The 25,678-nt window shown below is 45.8% G+C and overlaps 1 protein-coding gene across 1 annotated transcript in view; it reads right to left on the bottom strand.

Annotated features, from left to right (window-relative positions):
• Positions 1–1,363: 1,363 nt before the first annotated feature.
• OTOP1 (otopetrin 1) overlaps positions 1,364–25,678 on the bottom strand; it is a 35,818-nt gene continuing 11,503 nt past the window's right edge. Inside the window, exons 2-6 of the mRNA XM_057706718.1 lie at positions 24,411–24,547; positions 18,612–18,670; positions 12,221–12,351; positions 7,709–8,637; positions 1,364–1,534 (exon numbers count right to left, since the gene is read on the bottom strand). Of these exons, the coding sequence (XP_057562701.1) occupies positions 1,364–1,534; positions 7,709–8,637; positions 12,221–12,351; positions 18,612–18,670; positions 24,411–24,547 (1,427 nt within the window). The remainder of the gene's footprint in view (positions 1,535–7,708; positions 8,638–12,220; positions 12,352–18,611; positions 18,671–24,410; positions 24,548–25,678) is intronic.

Below are 25,678 nucleotides of genomic sequence, written 5' to 3'. Positions count from 1 at the left end.
TTATTCTGATTTTAAAAGCATTAAGAAAAAGCATATGCAAAGCCATCGCAAATGTCAGTATTCCTTCAGAGGCTTTAAACTATTTATAACCTTTGGATGGGCATCCTGATTTTAAGGATATATCTTAAGTAATTCTAAATATAAAAAATGTTTTCCATATATGGTTGATTTTTGCAGAGTCACTTATAAAAATGAAAAGTTATAGACACTCTAATACCAACAATAGGAAACAAAGTTAATTATGGTACTTGATAGACTGTAATATAGTATGGAAATGATATTTACAAAGAGTTTATAACAATGTGGGGGGAAAGGTTTGTGCCATATTGTCAAGTGACAGGAAAATGCAGACAAAATTGAATATGTCACATCACTGGCAAGTATAACAAATACAACAATAAAACAAAACAACAATAAAAAGAATTGTGTGTATCCACACAGCTAAAAGAAACACACCAAGATGTTAAAAACAGAAGACTGTCAAGATCCTTCTTTAATTTTGTATCCGTATGAGATGGCAGATGTCCACTAAACTTGTGATAATCATCTCATGATGTATGTAAGTCAAATCATTAATGTACACCTTAAACTCATATGGTGTTGTATGTCAATTACGTCTCAAGAAAACTGGAAGAAAAAGAATGATTGTCAATTGAACAATGACCTCCTAGGTGATTCTTCTCTCTCTACTCTTCCGAAATATCCAAACTTTCTAAAATAAGCATGTATACATTTATCGTGATAGAAAGACAGTAAAAGGGTATTTTTTTACACTTCAAAATTATCACAAGTGAAAATGTGCCAAAATTTCAGGTGAGAAATATGTCTTTATATTGATCTATACACAAATTTCAATCCAGATGATAAAAATAACTTCAAAAAATGAAACGTCTTCAGAAAGTACAACATAAACTAAACATGATTTTAGCTACATTCATCAGCTCTGGGAAGGATAAAATTTAAGGTGATTAGACTATGCAGATGGTCAGGAAAAGGTTGTATATAGTAACATGATAACAGAAAGTTATTTTGATGAAAAACAAACGGGATATATTTTTTTCCAACCTGCAATCACATTCTTCTAAAACAGAGGATCTCATTTCGAAGGAGATCAAATAATTTGGGTTTGAGTAGAATTCACTAATCCGGGGCAGATTTCAGCCACCTCATCGATTTTGATCTGACTTGTTTACACTCATCCAGGGTGATGGGCAATTCCAGCTCAGGGTAAAAACAATTATCGCAGACAAAAGGCAGCCCTTCTCGCATTTGTAAGGCAATATTTGCCAGACCTCGCCATTCCCAGGTGGCTCTACTGAATTCTCTTGTTAGCTCTCTCCTCAGTCTTTGATGTGGACACAGATTATATCTTACAATAGACCTCAAAGAGGGAGGCAGCTGCGTGCATTCGGTAGAAAATAGAAAAAGGCATGGCCAGGTTGACCACAATTATCCAGGGTTCAAAGCCAAAGACAACTTCCTCCAATCCGTTGTCGTACTCGGGGCGACAGCCGAAGGCGGGAGGGATCCAGAGCTGTAAGAGAAGAGGAGGTGGTCCCAGCAGCCGCCCGGGATCCCCCACAGACCCAGGCGCTGACCTGGACTCAGGGAGAACGAACCACACCTGTCACAGGGGTAACCAGCCCCTGCCCAGTGTTTTTGATCTCTGTGGATCCCATCAGTCCACTGAGCCCCAATCCTGCATGAACACTCTTCAGACCTACCTGGTTCTCTCCATCCCCACAGCCCTCACCCTGGTCCTCGAACTCTCCACCTGGACTGCTGCAATGCCTCCCATATCCCCCTACTCCAGTGGGCGCCTTCGATCCACACACCCCACCCCCATGTGGCTGCAGGGTGCTCTTTATAAAGCACATATCTGACCTTGTCACTCCTCTGCTGGTCACTCACCAGGGCTCCGAATGCCTTCAGGAGATAGTCCAAATTCCCTCAGAGATCGGGCACCCGTCCATGTCTCCACATCCCTCATCATGCCCTTCACTCGGGCCCCCCCACCCCCAGCTGTGCACAGCCCCCAAATGTGCCTTTATCTCCCCAGTTTTCAGAGCTTTGCTCCTGCCTCTTTGTCTATCAGGGACTCCCTGTCTTCCTTATTCTGCTAAGTCCTACCTTCTTCCAAGTCCTGAGACACCTCCCCTTCCAGGAAGCCCTCCTTGTTCTAACCAGTCAGGCAGGAACTCCCTCTGTGTTCCCAAAGCCCCTTGTTCTCCTACAGCGATGCTCCCTGTTTCCCACACCCATCTCTACATATCACCACTGGTGCTTGGGGGTCCCAGCCACATGAGTTTGGGCTGGTGAGTTCTGGGGTCTTTTTTCTGGAGAGAGGCAACCCAGGCCCCACCCACATCCCCCTGATCAAGAGGAGAAGCACATGCCTTGGAACCAGCCCTGGGTTCCTGCCACTTACAGACTATAATTTGACATCTCCACGCCACAGTTTCCTCATCTATAAAATGGGAATACTAACACCCATCTCAGAGGGCTCAGATGAGAATAAAATGGCAACTAAGTCTGCAAAACATAGAGTAATAGCCTATTATTTTTGTTGCTCATGGAACCTACAACACTGGTTCCCCCTGTCCCAGCTCCTCCTCCTCTACCTCCCCTTAAATTGTTGGGCTCCTAAACCTGCTTACCTCTCACACTGACACTTCTACAACTTTCTCCACCCCCGCACTGTGGCAGGCAGCCTCTCAGGTGACCCTCATTGGTCCCACCTCTTGGGAGTCTTGTGGAGCCCTGTCCCCTTCAGTTGGATTGAATCTAGTGACTCTCTTCTAACCAACAGAATATGACACAAGTCATGGGATGTGATTTCTGCGATTAGGTTACAAAAAGACTCTGGAGTCCATCTTGCTCATCCCCTCTTGCAAGAGAGGAAGCCGCCTGCCACATGAGCCACCCTATGGAGGGGCCACGTGGCCAGGAACTGAGGGGGCTCTCAGGCCCACAGCCAGCAAGGAACTCAAACCCTCAGCCCAACAGCCCACCAAGAACTGAATCCTGGGTTTAGAAACAGACCCCCTGCCCCTCCAAAATCAAGCCATGAAATGACTGCAGCTCTGGTGGGCAGTTTGGCCGCAGCCTGTGAGGGGCCCTGAGCAGAGCCACCCAGCTAAGTCATACTCAGATTCCTGAGCCAGAGAAGCTGTGAAATAAGAAATGCCTGTTGTTTTAAGTTGCCAAGTTTGGGGGTCATTTCTTACACAGCAGTGGGTAACTGATACACGTGGCTCTCATTAACATCTCCATATAGAACCCTCCCAGGCTTATATCTTTAGCCCACTGTGTTCTCTGGGTTCCAGGTCCTTAGGAGTCCTCCTCCCATGCCAGCTATTTCTTCCACCCTCCTTGGCTTGTTCCTCCTCCTTTGTTCAGTCTCTTAATGTTGGCTGGTCCCAGGGCTCATTCATTCCTGGGTCCGCTTCTCTACCCTATACGGATGACCCATGACCCCTGATGATCTCACTCAGTCCTGGTTGTAAATACCAGCTGTGGGCCTATGACTTCCCAATCTAAATCATCAGCCTGGTCCACCCTCAAGAATTCCAGGCTTGGATATCCCATGGGCTACTTGGTTGTCTAAAATGCATCTCGAACTCAACATTACATTCCCATTTCTCCCTGTCTCCTCGGCAACATCTTCCTCCCAGGGGCTCAGTCAAAACTCAGGCATCATCCTCATCTCCTCGCCCACTCTCATCACCATCTGCCTGCCACCCGACCCATCAATCCTCAATCTGCCCACTTCTCTCCACCTGCCAGTCCACCATCCCCATCTCTCACCTGGACCATTGCAGTGGCCTCCTGCTTAGACTCTCAGCCCACAGTCTATTCACCACTCAGCACCAGATTAACTACTTATGTAAGATGGTCCCTTACCACCCCCAACCCTGTCCCCGGGATTGTCCCCCACCCACTCACACACCCCAGTCACATGCCCTTCCTCCTCTTCTCAAAGGAGGCAAGCTCCTCCCACCTGGGGTATTGCACCGGCTTCCTCTGCCTGGAGCACCCATGGCTCCTTCTGCCGTCCAGCTCTGGGCTCTAATCCCACCGCCTGAGAGGGCCCTTCCCACCAACTTGGCCTTCTGATCTACCCTGGCCATCCAAGCACCTCCTCATGCACCATCCTTTCTTAGTTCCCTGCAGGGCACGCTTCACTATAGGCATTTTTCCTATTTGACTCCTTGTTGCTCTTCCTGCCATCTGGTTTGCAAGCCCCATAGGAGGAAGACCAGAGCTCTGGGGCTTGTCATACCCTCACCATTCACAGCAGTGCTGGCCCACAGTAGGCACGCAGAGGCTATATTTTCAGAAAGGGAGGGGAAATGAGAAAAAAGGAAGGGGAGATTATGGACCTCTTTCCTGAAATTCAGATCTTTCCATCTGCTGTGAAGTTGGCTGTAATTCTTGTTTCTCATCCCCTTGGGGTCCTATGCCCCCTTCCCTTGAATCTGGGTGGATGCTGTCACTGCTGGACCCACAAAATATGGCAGAAATGGTGCCATGCAATGTCCACGCCCAGGCCTTCAGACCCTGGCACCTCCGATCCTTTGGAAGCTTGGCTCTGGGGCCCTGAGCCACCACCTAAGAAGTTCACCTCCCCTGAGACCGCCATGCTGGAGAGTCCCCACGAATACGCTGCAGCTCGAGTCCCAGCTGAGGCCAGCCTTTCAGCCTCCCGACCCAAGGCCCCAGACCGTGGACTTTGTAACCCAAGCAGCCCATCCAGCTGCTTCAATCAGTACCAGGGGGCCAGCCCCGCCAGAATTCCTAACCCACAAGGTCACGGGATATAATAAAATGGCTGCTGTTTTTGTCATACATTTGGGGTCACTGGTTCCACAGCAATGGAAAACCAAAGTATCTGCCTGTTGGTTGTGTTCACTTGGATGTTCAGAGAGATCTTACCACTGTACATGTCCAGTACTAAACTCACATGCTTCCTTCCACCTGAGCCCCCTCCCTTGCCGGCTCCCCCTCTGGAGACCCCAGTCTCCATAAATAGCATCACCATCTACCCAGGAACTCAAGGCAGAACCTGGGAGCCACTCTTGGCATCCCTCTCCCTTCACAGGCTACAATATAGATGAACCTGAAGGTCCTCGGGCCAAGAGAGAGAAACCCTGTATGATCCCACTTACATGAGGTACCCAGAGAGTCAAACTCAGAGAAAAAGAGAGTAGAACAGTGGTTGCCAGGGGATGGGGCAGAGGGTGCGGAGAGTTGTTTCATGAGTACAAAATTTCAGTTTTGCAAAGTGAAAAACGTTTTAGAGGTGAGTGACGGTGACGGTTGCACAATCATGTGAACGCACTCAGTGCTACGGAACCGTGCACTGTGCCAGCTCCTGTCCCGGAGAGTAGCAGTTCCAGCCTCCGCCAGGTGCCTTTGGCACAACATGGGATCAAGCAGAGCATTTCAAAATGCTGCCCGTGGAATTAGCTCAGGGCATCCTAAGGCATCAGCCTGCAGTGATTTCTGTCCCCTGGCTCACTCCCCAGAGAATGGACACAGTGCCTGGGGCCATGAGGGGCAGAGCACAGAGATGAGACAAAATGGGTTCTGGTCCAGAGCCCTGAACCTGGGTTTCGAGTCCCAACATATCATCAATTGCCACTTGAATCTAGTATTGATCGCAAGCAGTGCTATTCTCAGTCAAGCTTGCACAAAAAATGCAAACCGAGTGTATCACCCGGTGGTCAAGCAAAGAAGCAGCACAGGGAAAGTGGTTTTCCTGAACGTGCTGAAAAGAGAGATCGTCATACCTCGGGGTTCATAAAAAATATACACTTTAAGGGAACTCTAGAACCAGCTCTGACTTTATAAGAATCTGAGCTGATACACCCCCCTCTGGAATATCAGCTTCACGTAAAATGCAGCCCTGCTGTAATTATCAGCATCTCTCACTCCTGTTTCAGTCCTTTGTTCACTGCTGCACCCACATAGTTCTTGGCACACAGCAGGTGCCCCATAAATGTCTATAAGGTGAAAGTAGAGGGCCCACCTGGAGCCACACTCTCCTGGGACCCCTTCTCCCTTCAGAGCTCCTCATTGTTATCTGCTGACCTGAAGGGGGACCAAGGTCCAGGTGAGCCGAAGCAAGAATCGGGTTTGGTTGGTAGACACATGGCCCTTTCAGCTTCAGGTGGACCCTCCCAATTGTGTGGACTTAGGGTAATATCAAAAGTTGCAGCCTCTGGGCATGCACTAACTCATATTAGGGAGAGATACTTAAGAGCCAGTAAGCTTCTGGGGAAACAGAGCAGCCCTGCTGATACGGAGGCTGGTAGCGGAAAGCTGGCTGTGATGCTGGGCCGGCCCTGTGGGCTGGGCCATCGCCATGGTTCCACCAGCCACAGTCACTGCAGAGGCCTGCGTGGCACCAAAGGCTGCGTCCGCCTCCTTTTTACCGAGCCCTGCCATCCTTCTGTGTACCACTAGAACAAATACCAACAACACACGATGCTTCGTATTTCCTTTTTCTCCTCCCCATCCCCACCAGCACTGCCCTGGTTCAAGTTCCCATCATTTCCTATCTGGACAGCTGTGGGGGCTTCTGTTCTAGTTTCTCTGACTTTGATCTTACCTCTCTCCATCCTTCCTGCACACGGCTGCTAGGGGATCATTCTAAAACACAAATTTGAGAGGGTCCTCTACTGCCCTCAGCATGAAGACCAGACTCAGCCAGGCATAAGCTCTGCTCAAGCCAAATGCATCTAACCAGAACCTCCATCATGTTTCTCACTCTGCTTCACATGTATGGAATCCATGCTAAGCTGCTGGTGCTACTCAAATAGGCCATGGTGTCCTTTGCCTCTGTGTCTTTGCACATCATGTGCCCTCTGCTGAAAGACTTTTCCTTGCCTTGACCAGAGTTGGTAATTTCCAACTGTTCCTTGAGGCTGAGGCAGACAATGTTGAGCGGATGCCTGTACATCTTCTTCTACCTTGTTATCTTCCACTGTGGAGGCTAGAAAGCAAACCATCCACTTCCCCATCCTCCCGTGCTGTTAGGAGTGGTCACATCAATCACAGATATTACGTGGCACCAATCCTTCCCTCTGTTTTCCTGTCTTGAACCCAGACGTGATGCCTGGTGCTGCTGCAGCCATCCTGTGACCATGTGGCAACAAGCACCACTCCAACCACTTTCAGTAGAAAGGTGAACAGTGCCTAGATCCTTGATGATGGAGTTCAGCTGCCAGGCCAACCCTGAGCAGCCAACCTCCAGAATACTTTTCTTTAAGACTGAAGATACTGCTGATCAAGCTTTCTATTATTTGCAGCCAAAAACACTCCTAACTGAGACTCCATCTCACCTCAAGCATCCCCTACTTATTGAAGTCCCTCCCCAAATCCATGCTCCCATTCCACCTTACAGATAGCCCTATCCCAGGATCTGCCATATTTACTGTATTATATTTTTTCCTTTCCTCCCTCTCCCACTAATACTGTGACCTTTTTCAGGAAAGAGATTGCATTTTCTCACCTTTAATTCTTAGTTCCTACCCCAGCCCCTGGCACACAGATACTCAGTAAGCAGATTTGTAGAAGATAAGCCTATGTTCCAGCCTAATATTTTAACCTTACACTTAAATTATTTTGATTACAAGCTGCCTTCATTCCTTATTTGAAAATAGATTGATTTTTTTTAATGAAGAAATAAGTTGATGCAGATTACCGAAATATTGCAGAGGAACAAAAAGGCTGCAATATTCCTCAAGACTCTTCTCTGGGCATTGCCCTGCAGGAAATGGGGGCGGCAGGCTGGGCGCAGGGCCACTTCCCAGCTCTTCTCCTCTGCCTCTTTGCCACCGACTTCTCTCAGACACATATTTCCATTGGCCACATGTGGCATCTCGCTGCCCTGCGGAGCCGTGTCCCCAGCCTCAGGTCCGCTCTTGAGGCAGGAAGAAGGGAGGGATGTGGTGTTGCCATTGCAGACTGTGACCACCCGCAGGGTTCTGACGTCCTCGGAGAGCTTCCCCGGTTTTCGGTGAATGGACTCGATGATGAAGAGGTTCTGGATGTATTTCTCGACAACCACCAGGATGGAGTAGGGCAGGTTGTACCAGGTGTACAGGGGGTGGGACTCGGCACAGAGGATGGCCAGGATGGAGCCCCAGGAGATGAGCCAGGAGCCGGAGGCAGTGCACACCAGCAGGTCCGTGTCCAGTTTGCGGGCTGGATTTTTAGACTCATCTAGTGATTGCTCATCTAGCCTATAAATCCGGATCCCAACCAGCCCCGCCGCCCCCATGAGCATCAGCAAGATGATGGCGTGCAGGTAGAACATGATGAGTGCCGACTCGCTCCTGGTTTTGGAACGCCCGATCCGAACCAGATACACCACCACGACCCCGATGGTGGCGGCCAGCGCGGTCAGGCCCAGGACCGAGCCCAGCATGACCCCGTGAGACCTGAACTGCATCTTCTGATGGTGATGACTGTCGACTTTGCGCCCGATGTTTTTCCACAGGACGTAGAGCATCGTGGAGGCCAGGATCTGATACTCTATGTTGAAAGGGTAGAGGTAGTAGATCCCATAGGAGATGGCAGAGCAGAAGGTTGGGGGTGTGCAGTTACATGGAGGCGTGTGGTCATCTAAAACTAGAGGGGAGACAGACCACAGGAGGGGGCGATTAGCACGTTCAGTGCTGAAGTGGAAAACCATGAAAAAATATTCTCACTGTGGATTGATGCTTGGGTTTGCCCGTTGAATTAAAAGCTTTGTTTCATGGCTTTTTGTCACGTTTAATATCATGGCTAAATTGACAGCCATGAATACCCCCCAAAGAGTACTAATTACATGAATTAGATCTTATTCATATATCAGATTATTGTCCAGCCATTGCAAATTTAGAAATTTAGAAATTTACTTATCAACACATAAAGATGTTCAGAAGACATCGTTGAACAAAAGCAGCTGGCCGAAGAGGCTAGAGTATGGCTCCGTTTTTATAAGTTATAGATATATTGGTGATAGATTTATATATAGAGAGAGAGAGACAGGGAGATAGACAGAAAAAATCTGGACGGACATAAACTAAAATGTTAATAATGGTTATCTCTGGGTGGAAAAATGGCAGGTGATTTTTCTTTTTTCTTTTTTTTTTTTTCAGTAAAATAAACTTCTATTGAGATATAATTGACAAACAATTTTATGTAAGTTTTCCTCTATATTTTGCCTTACTGTATTTTCTAAACTTTCTCTATGAATATGACTGGCATGTAATTTTTAAATTACTTTTTAAAAACAGCTTTGTGAGGGAAAATGCCTCTCATGAGCAAAGATTTTCCTCTTGAGAATAACCAAAGCCAGCAAGTGTGGCACAAGATAGGACTCACCTTCTGAAAGACACTTGGCAATGGTATAAAGGACCATTTCATAACGAGGAGGGGAAAAGCTGTAAGTAAATAATGAAATATGCAACAAAAGCCTTAAAGATGATATAGATAAAGTCTCTGGCCTGTAATTCCAATCTATCTTAAGGGACAAGTCAAAAATATAATCAAAGCATTAGGTGAAATTTTATTGCCTGTTTTTGAGAAAGAAAAACACCTCAATGTATAACAATTTAGAAAGTGTTAAATGAGTTTTGGTACATCCTTACAATGGAATAATAGGCAGCCATCACAAATTATAATTGTGTTTTAATGATACAAGAAAATAATTGTTACAACAATGGGAAAAAAATAAGAAATTGTATATCCAGTACTTTTAAATGCATACCACAACTCAGAACTCAATTGTGAAATCAGTTTAGAGGGTAGCAACCAATGTGTTTTTAACGGAATTGCAATGGATAAAATAGGATTGAATGAATGGAATCAAATACAATAGAAATTTGAGTGTCTCATATAGAAAGATTATTATTTCATGTGTACACACATACACGTATGTGTGCATTTCGGTTGCAATGTAAAATCTATTTCTTATCATAGATTGTAGAAAAAACGATTGAATATATAAATAAATAAATAGCACACTACCAAAAAATAACCAGATGTTAACATTTAAGTGCACTTCTGGGTAGGTGTTATTGTGGATTTTTCCTTTACGTTTTGTCATTGTTTTAATTTATGATATGTATGTACTACTTATAAAATCAAACAAAAAAAGTTTGGTGGTAGCATTAATTAACCTCACTTTTGCAGAACACTGCAATTTTCAATTCATAAGGAGTTTCCCAATACAATACAATGCAAAAGACAAGGGAAGAATTCAGGAGAAAAGGTTCAGATTAACAGAATGTTAGAGCTGACAGAGACCTTTTTTCATAAATGAATCTAATTCCATCTTCACCAAGGTCTCTGGAGCCAGACTGCTGGGATTCAAATCCTGGCTCCATCGTCCACTTGCTGTGTGATCTTGGGTTAGTCACTTAACTTCTCTGTGGCTCAATGCCTTCCTCTGTATAATGAGGTCAGTGTTGCCTACCTCAAAGTGTTGGGACAAGAGTTTAATATGCCAGCCACTCAGAAAATGCTTAACAAAACCTTTTGTTGTTGTCACTGCTGTTACTGCTATTGATACCAATGAGGAAATAAAGCCCAAAGAGAATGGCCTTCCCAAGAGAGGGCTGCTGGTTGCGGGTGGTGAAGACATGCAGCTCATCTGCCTGATTTTGTCATCCCTACCCCACTGGTGAGGAAACGGGTTTAAAGTTGCTCTCCGGGTGCAGACTCCACACATCTGCAGGGGTTCCCTTCAGCACCATGGCTGAACAGTAACCTGAATATGGGAAGGGAGCCTCCGTGAAGCTGGGCAAAATAGAACCACCAGGGAGGAGACTACATGGAGTTAGACAACTGCAAAGGGGTCAAGGGGACATTGGAATTCCAGCCAACCAGGGGAGAAATCTTCCTGAACACCCATGACATTCAGGAAAGTCCTTGCTTAGGAATAGGGTTAAACTCACATAAAGGCTCTTCTAAACCGTCCCTAACAAAGCTTATAAACAAGTCTTGAAAGGATCAAGCTTGGACTTCCCTGGTGGCACAGTAGTTAAGAATCCGCCTGCCAAAGCAGGGAACATGGGTTCAATCCCTCGTCCAGGAAGATTCTACCTGCCGCGGAGCAACTAAACCCGTGAGCCACAACTACGGAGCCTGCGCTCTAGAGCCCACGAGCCACAACTACTGAGCCCATGCGCCACAACTACTGAAGCCCGTGTGCCTAGAGCCTGTGCTCCACAACAAGAGAAGCCACCACAATGACAAGCCCATGCACCACAAGGAAGAGTAGCCCCTGCTCCCCACAACTAGAGAAAGCCCGCGCGAAGCAAAGAAGACCCAATGCTGCCAATAAACAAAGTACATATTTTTTATAAAAAAAAAAAAAAGTTACTCTCCGGGATTGACCTGGATTTGTACAGAGAGGACAGATGTGCAGTACATTAAAGCTGGAAGGACTCATGGAAAGTACATGGTTCAAGTCCCCTCACTTTATGAAAGAGAAAAGGGAGGCTCAGAGTGGCTGAGTGGTTTCCAAAGGTCACACAGCTAGAACATGATGGAAACAAGACCCAAACCTGAAACATCAGTCCCCTGTACATTGTACCTTCCTCTACCACACATTCTTCTCAACCCCAGTGCTCTAATATAGAAGCAACAGATCACAAATGCTGAAAAATTTTGGAACAAAATGAAAAGAGTCACGCTAAAGGCACTTAACAGAAACAAGGGGGAATAAAGATGGGCCAAAATTATAACTAAGTAGAATTAAATAAAAACTTCAAATGAACGAAAACCAATTAACCACAACATACCATTAGACTTCTATGGACTTTTACAAGCTATACTTTCAGTAGAAAGGACTGGTAATAGAGGTTTAATTAAAAACACAAACAGAAACAACCACCAATCTTCCACAGCTGTAAACAAAGGCATTCATTTCCATACCAAACAGGACCATGAGACATGGTGATTATAACGATGACCCCTGGATCTGACAAGTCCCCGAGTCACTGAAGAAACCTTTAATTATGCTCAGTACACCCTACTTATGGAGGCGGGATGAGAGACTTAGGAGGTTTTGAAAGATTTTCAACAACAGAGGATTGTCCGGCCAATGGTGAGTTGGGTGGACCCTGCAGGTCTTTGAAACCTATCCCTGCATCTGTGAACATTTTGGTCTCTGCAGGTTTCCAAGCTGTTCCAAGATGGCAGCCAGGCAACTCTTACCACTCACCTATTGTTATGTTCCCGAAGCCCAGGGTGATAAGCCGTTCCTTGTGCTCGTTAAGTTGGTGCTTTGACTCATTCAGGACGCTGTTGGCCCACAGAAGCAGGTTGGTGAACACTGAGTGGATCACCCCAAACCTGAAAAACACAAGGACTCACATCTTGAGCAGCCCTGAGAAGCTCCGAGCCCCAGGAGGTGAGATGGAGACATGGCACCCGTGCACACACACGGGCACACACACAAGCCTCCTTCTTAGCGGTGATTGTGGTTTCATCTGGCAGTTCAAGCTCTGGGTGGGTACCTCTGTCTGGCTGGGAGAAGCAGTTCCAAGGGACCTTCCGAAACCACAGTCTTGGCATTCTGCCTTAATCTTGAACCTGCCAATACTCAACTCATTGTCTATGGGGAAAACAAAAAATGAAAAATACCTGGGTCCTGGAAGCGGGGATACAACGATGGAAATTTACTAAAAGCAGGCAACCAACCCCACCATACCCCAAAACCCTTTCTTCCAGAAGGGAAGAGAACAATGAAGGAAAGATGAAAGGGCTCCCTGGAAATCTGGAGAACTGGGTACACCCTTACTGTTGGGTTGCCAACCCAGTGCTCATTATCCACCCCCTCTGTCTTACCGCTTACTTCTAAAGACACTGAAACAAACCAGAGACTCGCTATCTGGCCTCCCTTGCAGTTAGGCGTGGCAATTCTGGCCAGTAGGATGTGAGATGAAGTCTACTGGCACTACTGAAAAGCTTTTGCTTTCTTGACAGAAGAGATCAGAATAAGAAAAGCCTGCTTACTCTCCTTCTTCCCCTTTTTTCTAGCCTTGACTGCAGACATGAAGGCTGGAGTTGTGGCAGCTATCTTGTGACCATGAAGCAACAAGCACTGAAGGTGGCAGAGTGGAAACACAGAAGGATCCTGTTCTGTGATGACACTGTTGAGCTGCTGGAGTCTCCGATAGGTTCAGGAATTAGGCCATATTATTTACAAGCAGAATAAGTAGCTGCATTTTGCGGTTTGAAACTTAATAAGCAAGGCTGTTCTAGTCTGACCTCAGAGTCCTGTCCCTGCCTCTGACCACACTGCCTCCTAAGGAAGAAGAAAAGGGACGACATGGAGGGTGGACTCTGGACTCTGGAGAACAGAGGAGGGATCTGGGGGAATATGGTTCCAATGCAGTCACTCTCTGCTTCAAAATCTCCAAAGACTCCCCATGGCCGCCAGTTTAAGATGTATTCACTTTGGTAGCTTCCAGGGTGCTTAACAATGGGCCTTGCATGGAGCAGGTGCAGCAAATACAGGTGATTTGAGAGAGGCATTCCTTGAAACCTATGTGTAACTGATCACGTCTCAGTTGGAGAACAGAGATCCAGAGGATGCAAGCCCCCTCCTTGTGTAACCAAGAGAACACTTGTCCATAATCTGCCTACAGAAAAAATGGTACACTTGGGTCCTCAACCCTGACCTTGCCTCTACTTTGAGTTTTAACCCCAGATGACCCCTCTGGGGCTGCCACAAGCAGCTGCAGGCAAAATCTTTCCTCATTTGAACTCCAGCTTCCTCTGGCAGCTTCCCAATGTCGAGGCACAAGTGGAGAAGGAAACAGCCACCTGGAGGTGTCCGAGTCAGGTGTTTGCCCATCTGCTTGCCCCTCATCCTTGCCCAGTTGCTATAGACTGTGGCCAGCCTTCCCAGGGGCATCTGGAAGGCATTGTATAGAGCCTTTGACAAATGCAAACAATGCTGTTTGCCTGTGGCTCATTGGCTTTTCTTTTACTTATAATGCACACAGCTCCCCTTTCTTCTCCCCTTTCCTGATCCAAAAGGCGTTGTCTAATCCCAGGTCCACTGAACCCAAGCAGGTAATACCGATGCCGCCCACAGCTGCAGGCTGTTCTACTGCGCACGCGCCCTGCGAGCTGGCAGCCTCCTGTTGGTTTGATCTGGAAATTGTCCTACAAACTAAAGACAGACGTCATGTCCTCATGCAAAGCTGACTTTCTCATACTTGGATCCGATAACCCCAGACCACAATCAAGAAGGGTTCCGTGAGCCATTTCCTAATCTCAATGTACGTTTCCAGCTCTGTCTTCAGAACTGCTGCTCCTCTAAAAGTCACTCTTGAGAAAAGAAAAGGACTCAAACCAGTAAGAGGAATTCTCACACTAGGAGAAAAATCCTTGTATGTACAAAAAGCATGGATAGTGGAATATTGGCTCAAAAGATCAGAAGGAAAGGGTAAATTCAGGAGTGGGAAGTTCCGAAAACTCCCGGGCATGGCAAGAAATGTCAATGAATAAAGCAGGTCTGGGATAACATTAAGGCGTGCTGGGGACTCTAGCTAACTGAGCGGCCACCCCACCCCACCCCCACCCCCTCCCCATCCGGAGGGAGCAACCCCAACTTGGTTCCAGCTCTTTGTCGCCATGTACATTTTGGATTATCAAATCTCCCAATTTTTCTAGAGACATCTAAATCTAAAACTGAAAGGTGGTAAGTAACTCGGAAATGGTTAACACTTCGCCCTATTTAAAAACAAAAACAAAACCAGGCTAAATCAAGCTATAAGCATATCTGATTCAAACCACTCACTATCCAGTTTAGGAAAGAGTCCCGGAGACAGGAGAGACTTATCTCCAATTGCTCGACAAGCAAAGCCATGACAGGGCTAGGTCCCAGTTCCCTCAGATGAAAAATCTTGGTGGGAAATGTCTGGGTACATGGCCTAGAGCAGAATTATCCCCCAAAAAGATAATGCAAGACCCTAATGTGAGCCACATATGTAATTTTTAATTTCCTAGTAGCCACATTTAAAGAATAGCAAAATGGAACAGGTGAAAATCATTTTGATGATATTTTGTTAATCCCAATGTATCTAATATACTATTATGTCAACTAATCAAAGAGAAAGATTTCACCCAGCAAACGCTGCTGGCCACTGCAGCCACTGCAGCCACTGCAATGCCATGGAAATAGCAATGGATTTAAAGTCAGCATTCAGATCCCACCCGATATGTACAGGTGAGCTGCCTAACCTTGGACATTCACTTTATTTCTCAGTTTCCTCATCTGTAAGTGGGATCATAATCATACCTACTGACCTTAACTGACATGGCTATTGTAAGAGGCTCTCATAAGTAACATGTGTGAAAGAAAATGCTTTATGAATGGGAAAGGCCATTTCATTCAGCCAGGAATTCCCGGTAGGACAAGCTGCCCAATATGCATTTGTACATTTTACCCTTTATCCCAACAATCCTACTTCTAGGAATTTAACACAAGAAAATAACCAGGACTTCCTAGGTGTTGCAGTGGTAAAGAATCCAGCTGCCAATGCAGGGGACACGGGTTCGAGCCCTGCCCTGGGAAGATTCCACATGCCACGGAGCAACTAAGCCCGTGAGCCACAACTATTGAGCCTGTGCTCTGGAGCCCGTGAGCCACAACTACTGAGCCCACGTGCCGCAATTACTGAAGCCCATGCACCTAGGGCCTGTGCTCCACAACAAGAGCAGCCACTACAATGAGGAGCCTGCGCACCACAATGAAGAGTAGCCCCCACTCGCAGCAACTAGAGAAAGCCCGTGTGCAGCAATGAAGACCCAACACAGCCAATAAATTAATTAATTAACTAATTAAATAAATTTATTTAAAAAAAAGAAAATAAGCAAATAAGCAAAGGATAAGCAAAGTTGGGAACTTTGTTTATAGCACAAGGAACTATGTTCAATATCCTGTAATAAATTGTAATGGAAAAGAAATGTACACAACTGAATCACTGTCCTATATGGTAGAAATTAACACAACATTGTAAATCAAGTAAACTTCAATAAAATAAATTTTTTAAAAAATCAGAGATGTTCAAAAATATTTGTAACCAAAGATGTTCATCACAGTACTATTTATAATAACAAAAACTTTCAGACAAATTCGATGTCCAACAAAAGGTGTTATGGACTGAACTGTGTCCCATCAAAATTTACTTGGTGAAACCCTAACCCCCAATGCGGCTGTACTTGGAGATGGGGTGTAAGAAGGTAACTGAGGTTAAATGTGGTCATAAGGGTGGGGCCCTGATCCAATAGGACTGGTGTCCTTATAAGAAGAGGAAAAGACACCAGAGAGCTCTCTCTCTCCCTGCCCAGAGGAAGGACCATGTGAGAACACGGTGAGAAGGGAGGGCCTGAGGTCAGGAAGAGAGGCCTCACCAGAAACCAACCTGCTGGCACTTTGACCTTGGACTTGGAGCCTCCAGAACTGTGAGAAGATACATTTCTGTCATTTAAGCTCCTCCTCCCCCACCCAGTGTGTGGAGTTCTATGATGGCTGCCTGAGCTGACTAATACAACACATGTTAATTTGATCAACTATAGCAATGGCATAATATGCAATCAATAAAGATTGTGGTGTAGAAAAAGACTGACAGGGGAAATGTTAATGACAAAATGGAGAGAAAAAGCACAGCAAGAAGAGCAGGACCACAATTGTAAAAAAAAGGAAAAAGAAAAAATATATATCTATATAGCTATCTTCCAGTCTTTACTGGAAGAAAGAAGATCAAAATGTGAATAGTAGTTACCTCTGGGTAGTGGCCGTCTTAGTCAGCTCTGGCTGCTATAACAAAACAACAGATATTTATTTCTCATAGTTCTAGAGGCTCAAAGTCCAAGATCAAGTTGCCAGCAGAGCTGGTTTCCGGCGGTGCCTCTCTTTTTGGCTTGCAGACGGCTGCCTGTCACTTTGTCCTCAGGTGGCCTTTCCTCTGGGTGCACTCGGGGTCAGGGGGTGGGGCGGGAGAGATCTGGTATCTCTCCCTCTTCTATAAAGACACTAATCCCATCATGGGGCTGCACCCTTATGACCTCATGACCTAATTGCTTCCCAAAGGCACCACCTTTGGGGGTTAGGGCTTCAACATATGCATTTTGCGGGGACATAAACATTCAGTCCCTAACAGTGGCATGATGGTGATTTTTAAATTCCACTGTATCCTTACAAGTTTTATCAGGAAAAAAACTACATTTTTTAAAAGAATGTTATGGAGTAGATGAAGTGAAACCCACTCCCCAGAACAAAATCAGCAAGTGTCCTCCTCAAGCTGCGAGTGAAGCCCAGCCTCACTGGTGTTAGGAGGAGCAGGTGACGCACACATGCTCGTCACTGCCCGGCCATGAAATGCAGGAAACCTGATGGCAATCCCTGGCTGGCCGCTGGCACCCTGGAGATGCAGGTAAGTCCCCTAGCCTGCTGGAACCCACTTCCACATCCATTTAATGAGGAGAAGAATAGTTACCATGGTTACCCTGACAGAGCTCAGAAATATGAGGATGGATGTGGAAGTCTTTGTCCTGCCCTAAGGGACAATTAAAGCTGCCTTTGCTGGGTCCTTGGGGCCTGGACTTCATTTGTCCCTGACTTATCTATTGGACCCCATCTGTCCATTCTCCTCCCCTGGAGGTAGGAGCAGTGGCACCACTTCTGGCCCCTCCCCTGCCAGGAGGCATGGTTTCTTGTGTTAAGGCTGCCAAGGCCACTGCTTGGGGCTGCGCAGAGGAGAACACAGGCCGCACACTCCTGGAATGATGCTCAGATGCCTGGACACCTTGGTCCATTACCTCTGCATATCACCACCAGTGCCTGGCTGCAGGCTCTGCACACAGTAGGAACTCAATAGATGCCCCACTGCTTGTTGAAGCTGATCCTTTTTGTGTAACGAAGCTGGTGAAAGTTATTTCTAATTCAATAGCCTATCAAAATATTGTTCCAACCAGCGGTCATACATAAGTCAGTCTCTTAAATAGCAGTTTTCATTTCAAGTGGTACTGGGGTAATTTTCTGTTCCTCAGTGACAGTTTATATGATGAGGGATCTTTCTAGGAAGCAAACAGCAATCCCTTGATTCCTCAGAGGGCTTCTTGCATGATAACCATACCTTGAATTTAGGCAATTCACACTCTTATCCTATAGATTCTCTCCCTTGATCCTCACAATCATCTCGAGAGAGGTGAACAGAGATAATAATAGAGCCAACACTTACGGAGTCCTTATTCTATGCCAGGAACAAGTTTTATGTCAATTACTTCATTCAGTCCCCAGAGGTTGACTATGCTATTATTTCCATTTTACAGATGAGGAAAACTGAGGCTCATAAAGGGGAAGTCTCTAAGACAGCAGAAGTGAAATTTAACCCACATCACCTTACTTCCATGGCTGTCCCCGAAGAGGCCAAAAGTGGAGGGTCCCCTCCCCGGGCCACAAGTGATGGCTTTGCTTCTCAGGATGGAGAGGAGAGTGGGTCATATATTTAAAACCCAAGCAAGATAGCAGTGATGAGTTTTGTTTGTTCTAAACGAACACTAAATTCAACACATAAGCAATTACCCATGATTTTTACCTTTCCAGTGTTTTGAAAGATTGGATGATATCCTTTGCGTGCCCCCAAAGAAAGTACACCTAGACGGAAATAAGGGAAGAAAGGAAAGATACATCAGTGCGAAAGCCATCACTACATCTGCACCCTTGAGAAGCTATAAAACCTAAGGGAAAGGTGTGGAAAATGCTGGGGACGTCAGTGACCTCCCCACCCAAAAAGGGCAAGTCACTATCCCCATCTCAGGTGGTGCTGCCATTCCCTAGAGGGGGAGGGGTCCACAGTGGCCCCGGAGCACTGCCCTTAGAACCACAGGGAAGCCTCCAGGTTTAGGAGGAAATGGTGCTGAGTCTGCCGTGGGCGGGGCTTGGGGAGTGGCAGCCTGCTTGCTGTAACCCCTTTCACCTGTTCATATCATCCTTATTGGGCTTCATTCAAGAAATAACCACTTGAACGGCTACTATGCCAGTGGCCAGAAACCAGACTTTGAGTGCTTTAAATGAGGAACAGGGGACTTCCCTGGTGGCGCAGTGGTTAAGAATCCGCCTGCCAATGCAGGGGACACGGGTCCGATCCCTGGTCCGGAAGATCCCACATGCCGCGGATCAACTAAGCCCGTGAGCCACAACTACTGAGCCTGCGCTCTAGAGCCTGCGAGCCATGACTACTGAGCCCACGTGCCACAACTACTGAAGCCCAAGCGCTCTAGAGCCTGTGCTCCACAACAAGAGAAGCCACTGCAGTGAGAAGCCTGAGTACCACAAGGAGGAGTAGCCCCTGCTCTGCCCGCGCACAGCCACGAAGACCCAATGCAGCCAAAAGAAAACAAAACAAAAACAAAAACAAAACAAAAAAAGAGGAATAGAATTAATTCAAGCTGGTCTTTTATTTCACTTCTATTACATATGCTGCCCAGGCCCCTGGCCATGCAGACACTAGAAGCAACTCAGGATGGGGGCTGTATCAGACCTGTGTGCAAATCCTGGCTCCCTCAGCCTTGGGCAAGTCTGTTTTTCCATCTATGAAATAGATATGATAATGGAACCCACCTTGGAGCATGTTGTGAGCAGGGAAATGAGATGAGCTGTGTCAACCACTTAGAATAGCACCTGGAGTGGGTACATTTTCAGCAAAATCGCTCTGCTGTCAGCTTACTCATTTGCAGACACTGAATGAGTATCTCCCCTGTCCTAGGCACTTTCTGAGCTCTAAAAGCATTTGAGACCTTATTTAGACACAGACACATGTTGAGCACCTACTATGTGCCAAACACAGCTGGGCACTTTATAAATTTGTTTGTTTAGCCTTCATTTTCAATTAAGTGCTATAAAAAGAAAATCAGACAACACACAAGAAAATACACTTACAAGTACTCTCTCTTCCACATCATTTCACCTAAGATTTACTATCCTGCTCTGGAAAACACTTTCAGGCGTGATTCTTGAAACATCTAACCATTTAAAAAACAGATAGCAGTGACTCCTGGTAAAGATAACAGTCAGCCCAGCAACAGGGAAACACTGAAGTATGAGAGTTCGTCAAAAATTATCTGCACTCTGGCCGTAGGATTTATAGAAGTTTCAATATAACTGGGGTGAGGATAATTTTTGACTCACCCTCGTAAAGTAGTTTTTATCTACGAATTCTTAGTTAGGGAACTACTTAAATGATGCTTTGATAAAGACTACATAACACAAACAAGTTTATGATTTTTAAGTGAAAAGCTCAAAACAAAAAATTCTGCATCTTATATGTAAAATTTTGCCAAGAATGTACACTTGAGGACAAAGAATGGAGGGAACACATAGAAACAGCAACAAACATTTCAGTTAAAGGGCTTACCAATGCATTTTTAGTCTTTTTCAATTTGTTCAGTAATGTTATATTTTTAAAATAAATATTCTTTAATTACCATACAACCCAGCAATCCCACTTCTGGGTACAAATCCAAAAAAAAATTGAAAGCTGGGCCTTAAAAAGATATGTGTGCACCCATGTTCACAGTAGCATCATCCACAATGGTCAAAAGATGGAAGAAACCCGTGTCCGTCAGTGGGTGAACAGATACAAAAAGCACGGTCCATCCACACAATGGACTCGTATTCAGCCTTAACAAGTCAGAAAATTCTGACACGTGTTACCGCATGCATGAACCTTGAGAACATCATGCCAGGTGAAATAAGCCAGTCACAAAAGGACAAATCCTGTATGAGTCTACTTGTCTGATTTAAAGAGACAGAAAGTGGTCAAATTTATAGAGAGGGAAAGTTGAATGGCAGTTGCCAGGGGCTGGGGATGGTGGGAATCAGGAGTTGGTGTTTAAAGCGGATAGAATTTCCTTTGCAAGATGAAAGAGCTGTGCTGATTGGTTGCACAACAATGTGAATATACTTAACACTGCTGAACCGCACACGTAAAAATGGCTAAGGTGGCAAATGTTATGGTATGTGTATTTTCCCACAATTTAAAAATAAATAGTATGTTTTTGAAAGTGATGGTTTTTTTTCTCCCATCATCTAATGAAGCAAATGCACATAGTAAGTGTCCAATGGGTATAGAAAGATTGGTTAATTGACCTACTGACAAAATGCCTTAAATTAGGAAGAAAGAGATCCCCAACCCACCAAGTAACGAGTAGTATTTTGAAAACTCACATCCATCCAGGTCTTTCCTCTGCCCAGAACCTTCAGTGGCTCCCCATTGCCCTCAAGGTAAAGTCAAAGTTCCTAAGTGGCCGTCAGCCTTGACCAAGCACTGACGGCAAAGCGCTGGACACACACAGCACCTTAATCCTTACAACGACCCCATGAAGGAGGTATTTTATAGATGAGACCCATGAGGCCCAGAGAAGTTAAGACGTTTGCCTGAGGTCACACTGCTGGTATGAGCCAAAGCCAGGTAGTCTGACCAGAGTCTCTGCTTATAAGCCCTACACTAAACCATGCCTCCAGTCCAGCCATCAACCCTCTCACTTCCCTCACAGCCCACACATCTTCTCCCCATCATGTGAAGAGACTGCACAGCCCCAAATCTCCTCTGTAATGGTGTCTGACACACCACACCCCTCTGTCCTTGACAAGCGCCCCTCACCCCAAAGCTGGTGAGAGGGCCTCCCTGGTGCTTCCTCGTCACCCAGTGACTTTGTTAATGCATCGAGCCCCAGTGTTGCCATTGTCTGGTTCTGTGATTGTCTCCCCCCTCTGACATGTCCGAAGGGCACAGACCACGGCGTTTCACCCCTGGACTCACAGTACTGAACACAGCGTTTGCTCCATGTGGAAGGAAGGGTAGGGGGTAAGGAGAGGGTAGGAAGGAAGGGAAGGAGGAAGGAGGGAAGGATGGGGGAGGGAGAGAGGGAAGGAGGAAGGGGGGAGGGAGGAGAGAAGGAGGAATGGGGGAGAGAGGAAAGAGGGAGGGAGGAAGGAGGGAGGGAGGAAGGAGGGAGGGAGGAAGGAGGGAGGGAGGAAGGAGGGAGGGAAGGAGGAAGAAAGGGAGGAAGGAAGTTTTTTCTGGTCCCGTAAGGCTTTCCACATTGTCACTGGCATCACTATAAGACTGTCATCATGGGATTGGATGCACCTGGAATAAATAGCCAGTTAACTCTTGTTTTCCTTTACTGGCACTTCCAAGACAAAGTACCACAGACTGGGTGGTTTAAAACAACCAAAATTAATACCAGAGATTAATACCAGAGATCAAGGTATTAGCAGGTTGGTTCCTCCTGAGGCCCCTCTCCTTGCCCTGCAGACGCCGCTTCCCTTCAGTGTCCTCACACTGTGTGTGTGTGTCCTCCGCTCCTCCTCTCATAGGGATGCCAGTCCTATTGGATCAGGCCCACCCTCACGACCTATTATTCAGCCTTAATTGCCTCTGTCAAGACCCTGTCTCCACACAGTCACATTCTGAGGTCCTGGAGGTTAGGACTTCAACACATGAACATGGGGGACACGATTCAGCCCTTAACAATTCTCCAAACTCAAGGTGCCCCTTTCAAACCTGTCTCCCTGGAAGCTGCCGCCCTGTTCCATGGACGCTCCCACAGAGGCAAACTGCTGCCAAGCTCATCTCTCAAAGAGCTTCACTTGTGAGAATATGTTTGATCTCAAAAAACTGCGTAAGGTCACCAAGAGCTCACTGGCAGTCGCCTGAGTGCAGAGCAGAGATCACTTTTTTATAAAAGACGGAGATTAAAAATGGCCTCATTGGCATTCGGAGGTGAGAAATTGGTTCTGAAGGATGTTCCTCAGTCAGGAATGCAGAAATATTTTGAGCAATAACGGTATCCCTGGACCAAGTTCATGGTCTTCCAGGGTGACCTATGTGGAGAAGAATCATGGAGAACATAATATATATACGTATAAGAACATATATATATATATGTATGTATGTAGAAGGTATATATGGATAAGAATGGTGTATATATATGTATGAAGAATGTATATATATGTATAACTAAATCACTTTGTTATACAGCAGAAATTAACACAACATTGTAAATCAACTATACTTCAATTTAAAAAAAAAAAGAATCATGGCGTCTTGGCTGTGACTTGGGGCAAGTCATTTGTCCTCTCTTCTTCCTTAGTGTGACAATCCGACAGTTGTTTTCGTGGAGCTGTTGAAAGCATTAAATGAAGTGAAAATGAAAAGTACTTTGCAAAAGTCCTATAGACATACTACTTATTACTTTTACTGTTATCTCAACTCTGACAGCCATTTCCAGGAATTTCTGCCAAGGATGCAATCTACACTGGAGACCCATCTCAGGCTTTTTCAAACTTGAGATTTTTCTGATCCTAAGTTATAGATTTAAATTATATATCAAATCCTTATTTCTTAGCCACACCAAGTTGACCAAGGCTGAGAAGGAACCTCTCATACATTTCTGAAGATTTTAATCCACAAGTAAGTAAACAAACAAAAAGACAACAAAAAAAAGTGTCTCAGTGACTCAGAGAAGTGACTGTAATGGCACAAAGTTTCTTTTGGGGGTGATGAAAATGTTCTAAAGTGGATTATGGTGATGGTTGCTCAACCCTATGAATATACTAAACCACGGAAATGTACACTTTGAATCAGTGAATTGTATGGTATGTAAATTACATCTCAGTAAAACTGTTGGGGGAAACACAGACTGAAACAGCCCACCCTGGCCCAGGCAGACAGTAACAATTTGCATGAGTTATTTTACAACAGGAAATCCTGGTAAGGAACACTGAACTAACAAGCCACCACCAACAGGAAGAATACAGGAAAGGTCAAAAGGAGACACGAGTCCACACGTCCCACCCGCCTCCCAGAATCCTCCTCGCTGGAATCCATCTTGGCTGAGAGATGCGAGCCGCCGGAAAGGACCCTAAGTCAGAGTGATTGGCCAGAGACAACCCGGAAACTGACCCCATCACCATAAAACCTGAGACTGCGAGCCACGTGGCAGAACAGTCCTCCGGGGTTCCCTCACCCTCCTGCGCTCTGCCCGGGCGCCCCTTCCCAATAAAGTCTCTCGCTTTGTCCGCGCGTGTGTCTCCTCGGACAGTTCATTTCCTAGTGTTAGAAAAGAGCCCCCTCTCAGGCCCTGGAAGGGGGTCTCCCTTCCTGCAACAAAACGGTTAATTAAAATCCCCCCAAGCCTTTTCTGGTGGACTCCAACTTGGCAGGGTTTCCTGATTCTTCATCAGTGTTCTCTGCCCCTTAAGATTCTCACAAAAATGGGCAAGGGGACACAGTCCCACTTTACAGGGGAGGCAGCGGAAGGACTGTTTCATACACCCTGGGATACAGTTGACGAGGATCAAGGCAGCAAACAGACATGGTGTGGTTTACCTGCAGCAGAGTATGTACTGCATGGGTGACAGGGAAAACTCCTTCGGTGGCTGATAAACACTCAGAAAATCCAACAAAGTACCCGATTTTTAGGCATCCCAGGATGATGGTGATGACGGCAAACAGTGTGATGCTACCTGAATTGGGGGAGAAGAGGGGTAGAAACACACACACATGAGTGTTAATATGTACTGATACCATTTCAGAATAAATTATATTAAACCCTAGCATATATGGTCAGATGAATTTTGCCAAGGGTGCCAAGACAATTCAATGGGGAAAGGACATTTGTTTCAACACCTGGTGCTGGGAAACTGGGTATCCACATGCAAACTGGGTAAATTTGACTACATCAAAATGAAAAAAAAAATGCATCAGAGGACACTATCAACCCACAGAATGGCAGAAAATATTCGCAGATCCTATATCTGATAAGGTCTGAGTATCCAGACTCTATAAAGAACTACAATGTAACCATTAAAAAAAAAAAAACAGGGGCTTCCCTGGCGGTGCAGTGGTTAAGAATCTCCCTGCCAACACAGGGGACATGGGTTCAAACCCTGGTCCAGGAAGATCCCACAGGCCTCAGAGCTACTAAGCCAGTGTGCCACAACTACTGAAGCCCTCAAACCTAGAGCCTGTGCTCCACAAGAGAAGCCACCGCACTGAGGAGCCCACGCACCACAATGAAGTGTACCCTGCTCTCCTGGACCCCGCTCTCCGCAACTAGAGAAAGCCCTCATGCAGCAATGAAGACCCAACGCAGCCAACAAACAAACAAATAAATAAATAAATAAATAAATAAATAAATAAATAAATAAAAATTAAAAAATAAGCAAAGAACTTGAATAGATATTTCTCCAAAGAACATATGTAAATGGATGATTAACACATGAAAAGATGCTCAACATCATTAACCATTAGGGAAATGAAAATGAAAATCACTAGGAAATACCACCTCACAGGCATTAGGATGGCTGCTACCCAAAAAGGAAAGAGAAAGAAAAAGGGTGGGAGGAGGGGGGAAGGAGAGGGGGAGGGGTGGAGAGAGGAGGGGAGGAGGGAAAGGCAGGAAGGGAGGAAAGGAGGGAAGGAGGGAGGGAGGGAGGAGAGAGGTAAAATAATAACAAATGTTTGCAACGATGCAGAGAAATTGGAACCCTTATACACTGTTGATGGGAATGTAAAATGGTGTAGCCACTCTGGAAAACAGTATGGCAGTTGCTCAAACAATTAAAAACAATAACTCTACATGGTCCAGCAATTCC

The sequence above is a fragment of the Hippopotamus amphibius genome, chromosome 13 (assembly GCF_030028045.1).
Source record: "Hippopotamus amphibius kiboko isolate mHipAmp2 chromosome 13, mHipAmp2.hap2, whole genome shotgun sequence".
Lineage (NCBI taxonomy): Eukaryota > Metazoa > Chordata > Mammalia > Artiodactyla > Hippopotamidae > Hippopotamus > Hippopotamus amphibius.
The sequence above is the reverse complement of the archived record's forward strand: the minus strand, read 5'-3'. Positions and strand labels throughout refer to the sequence as shown.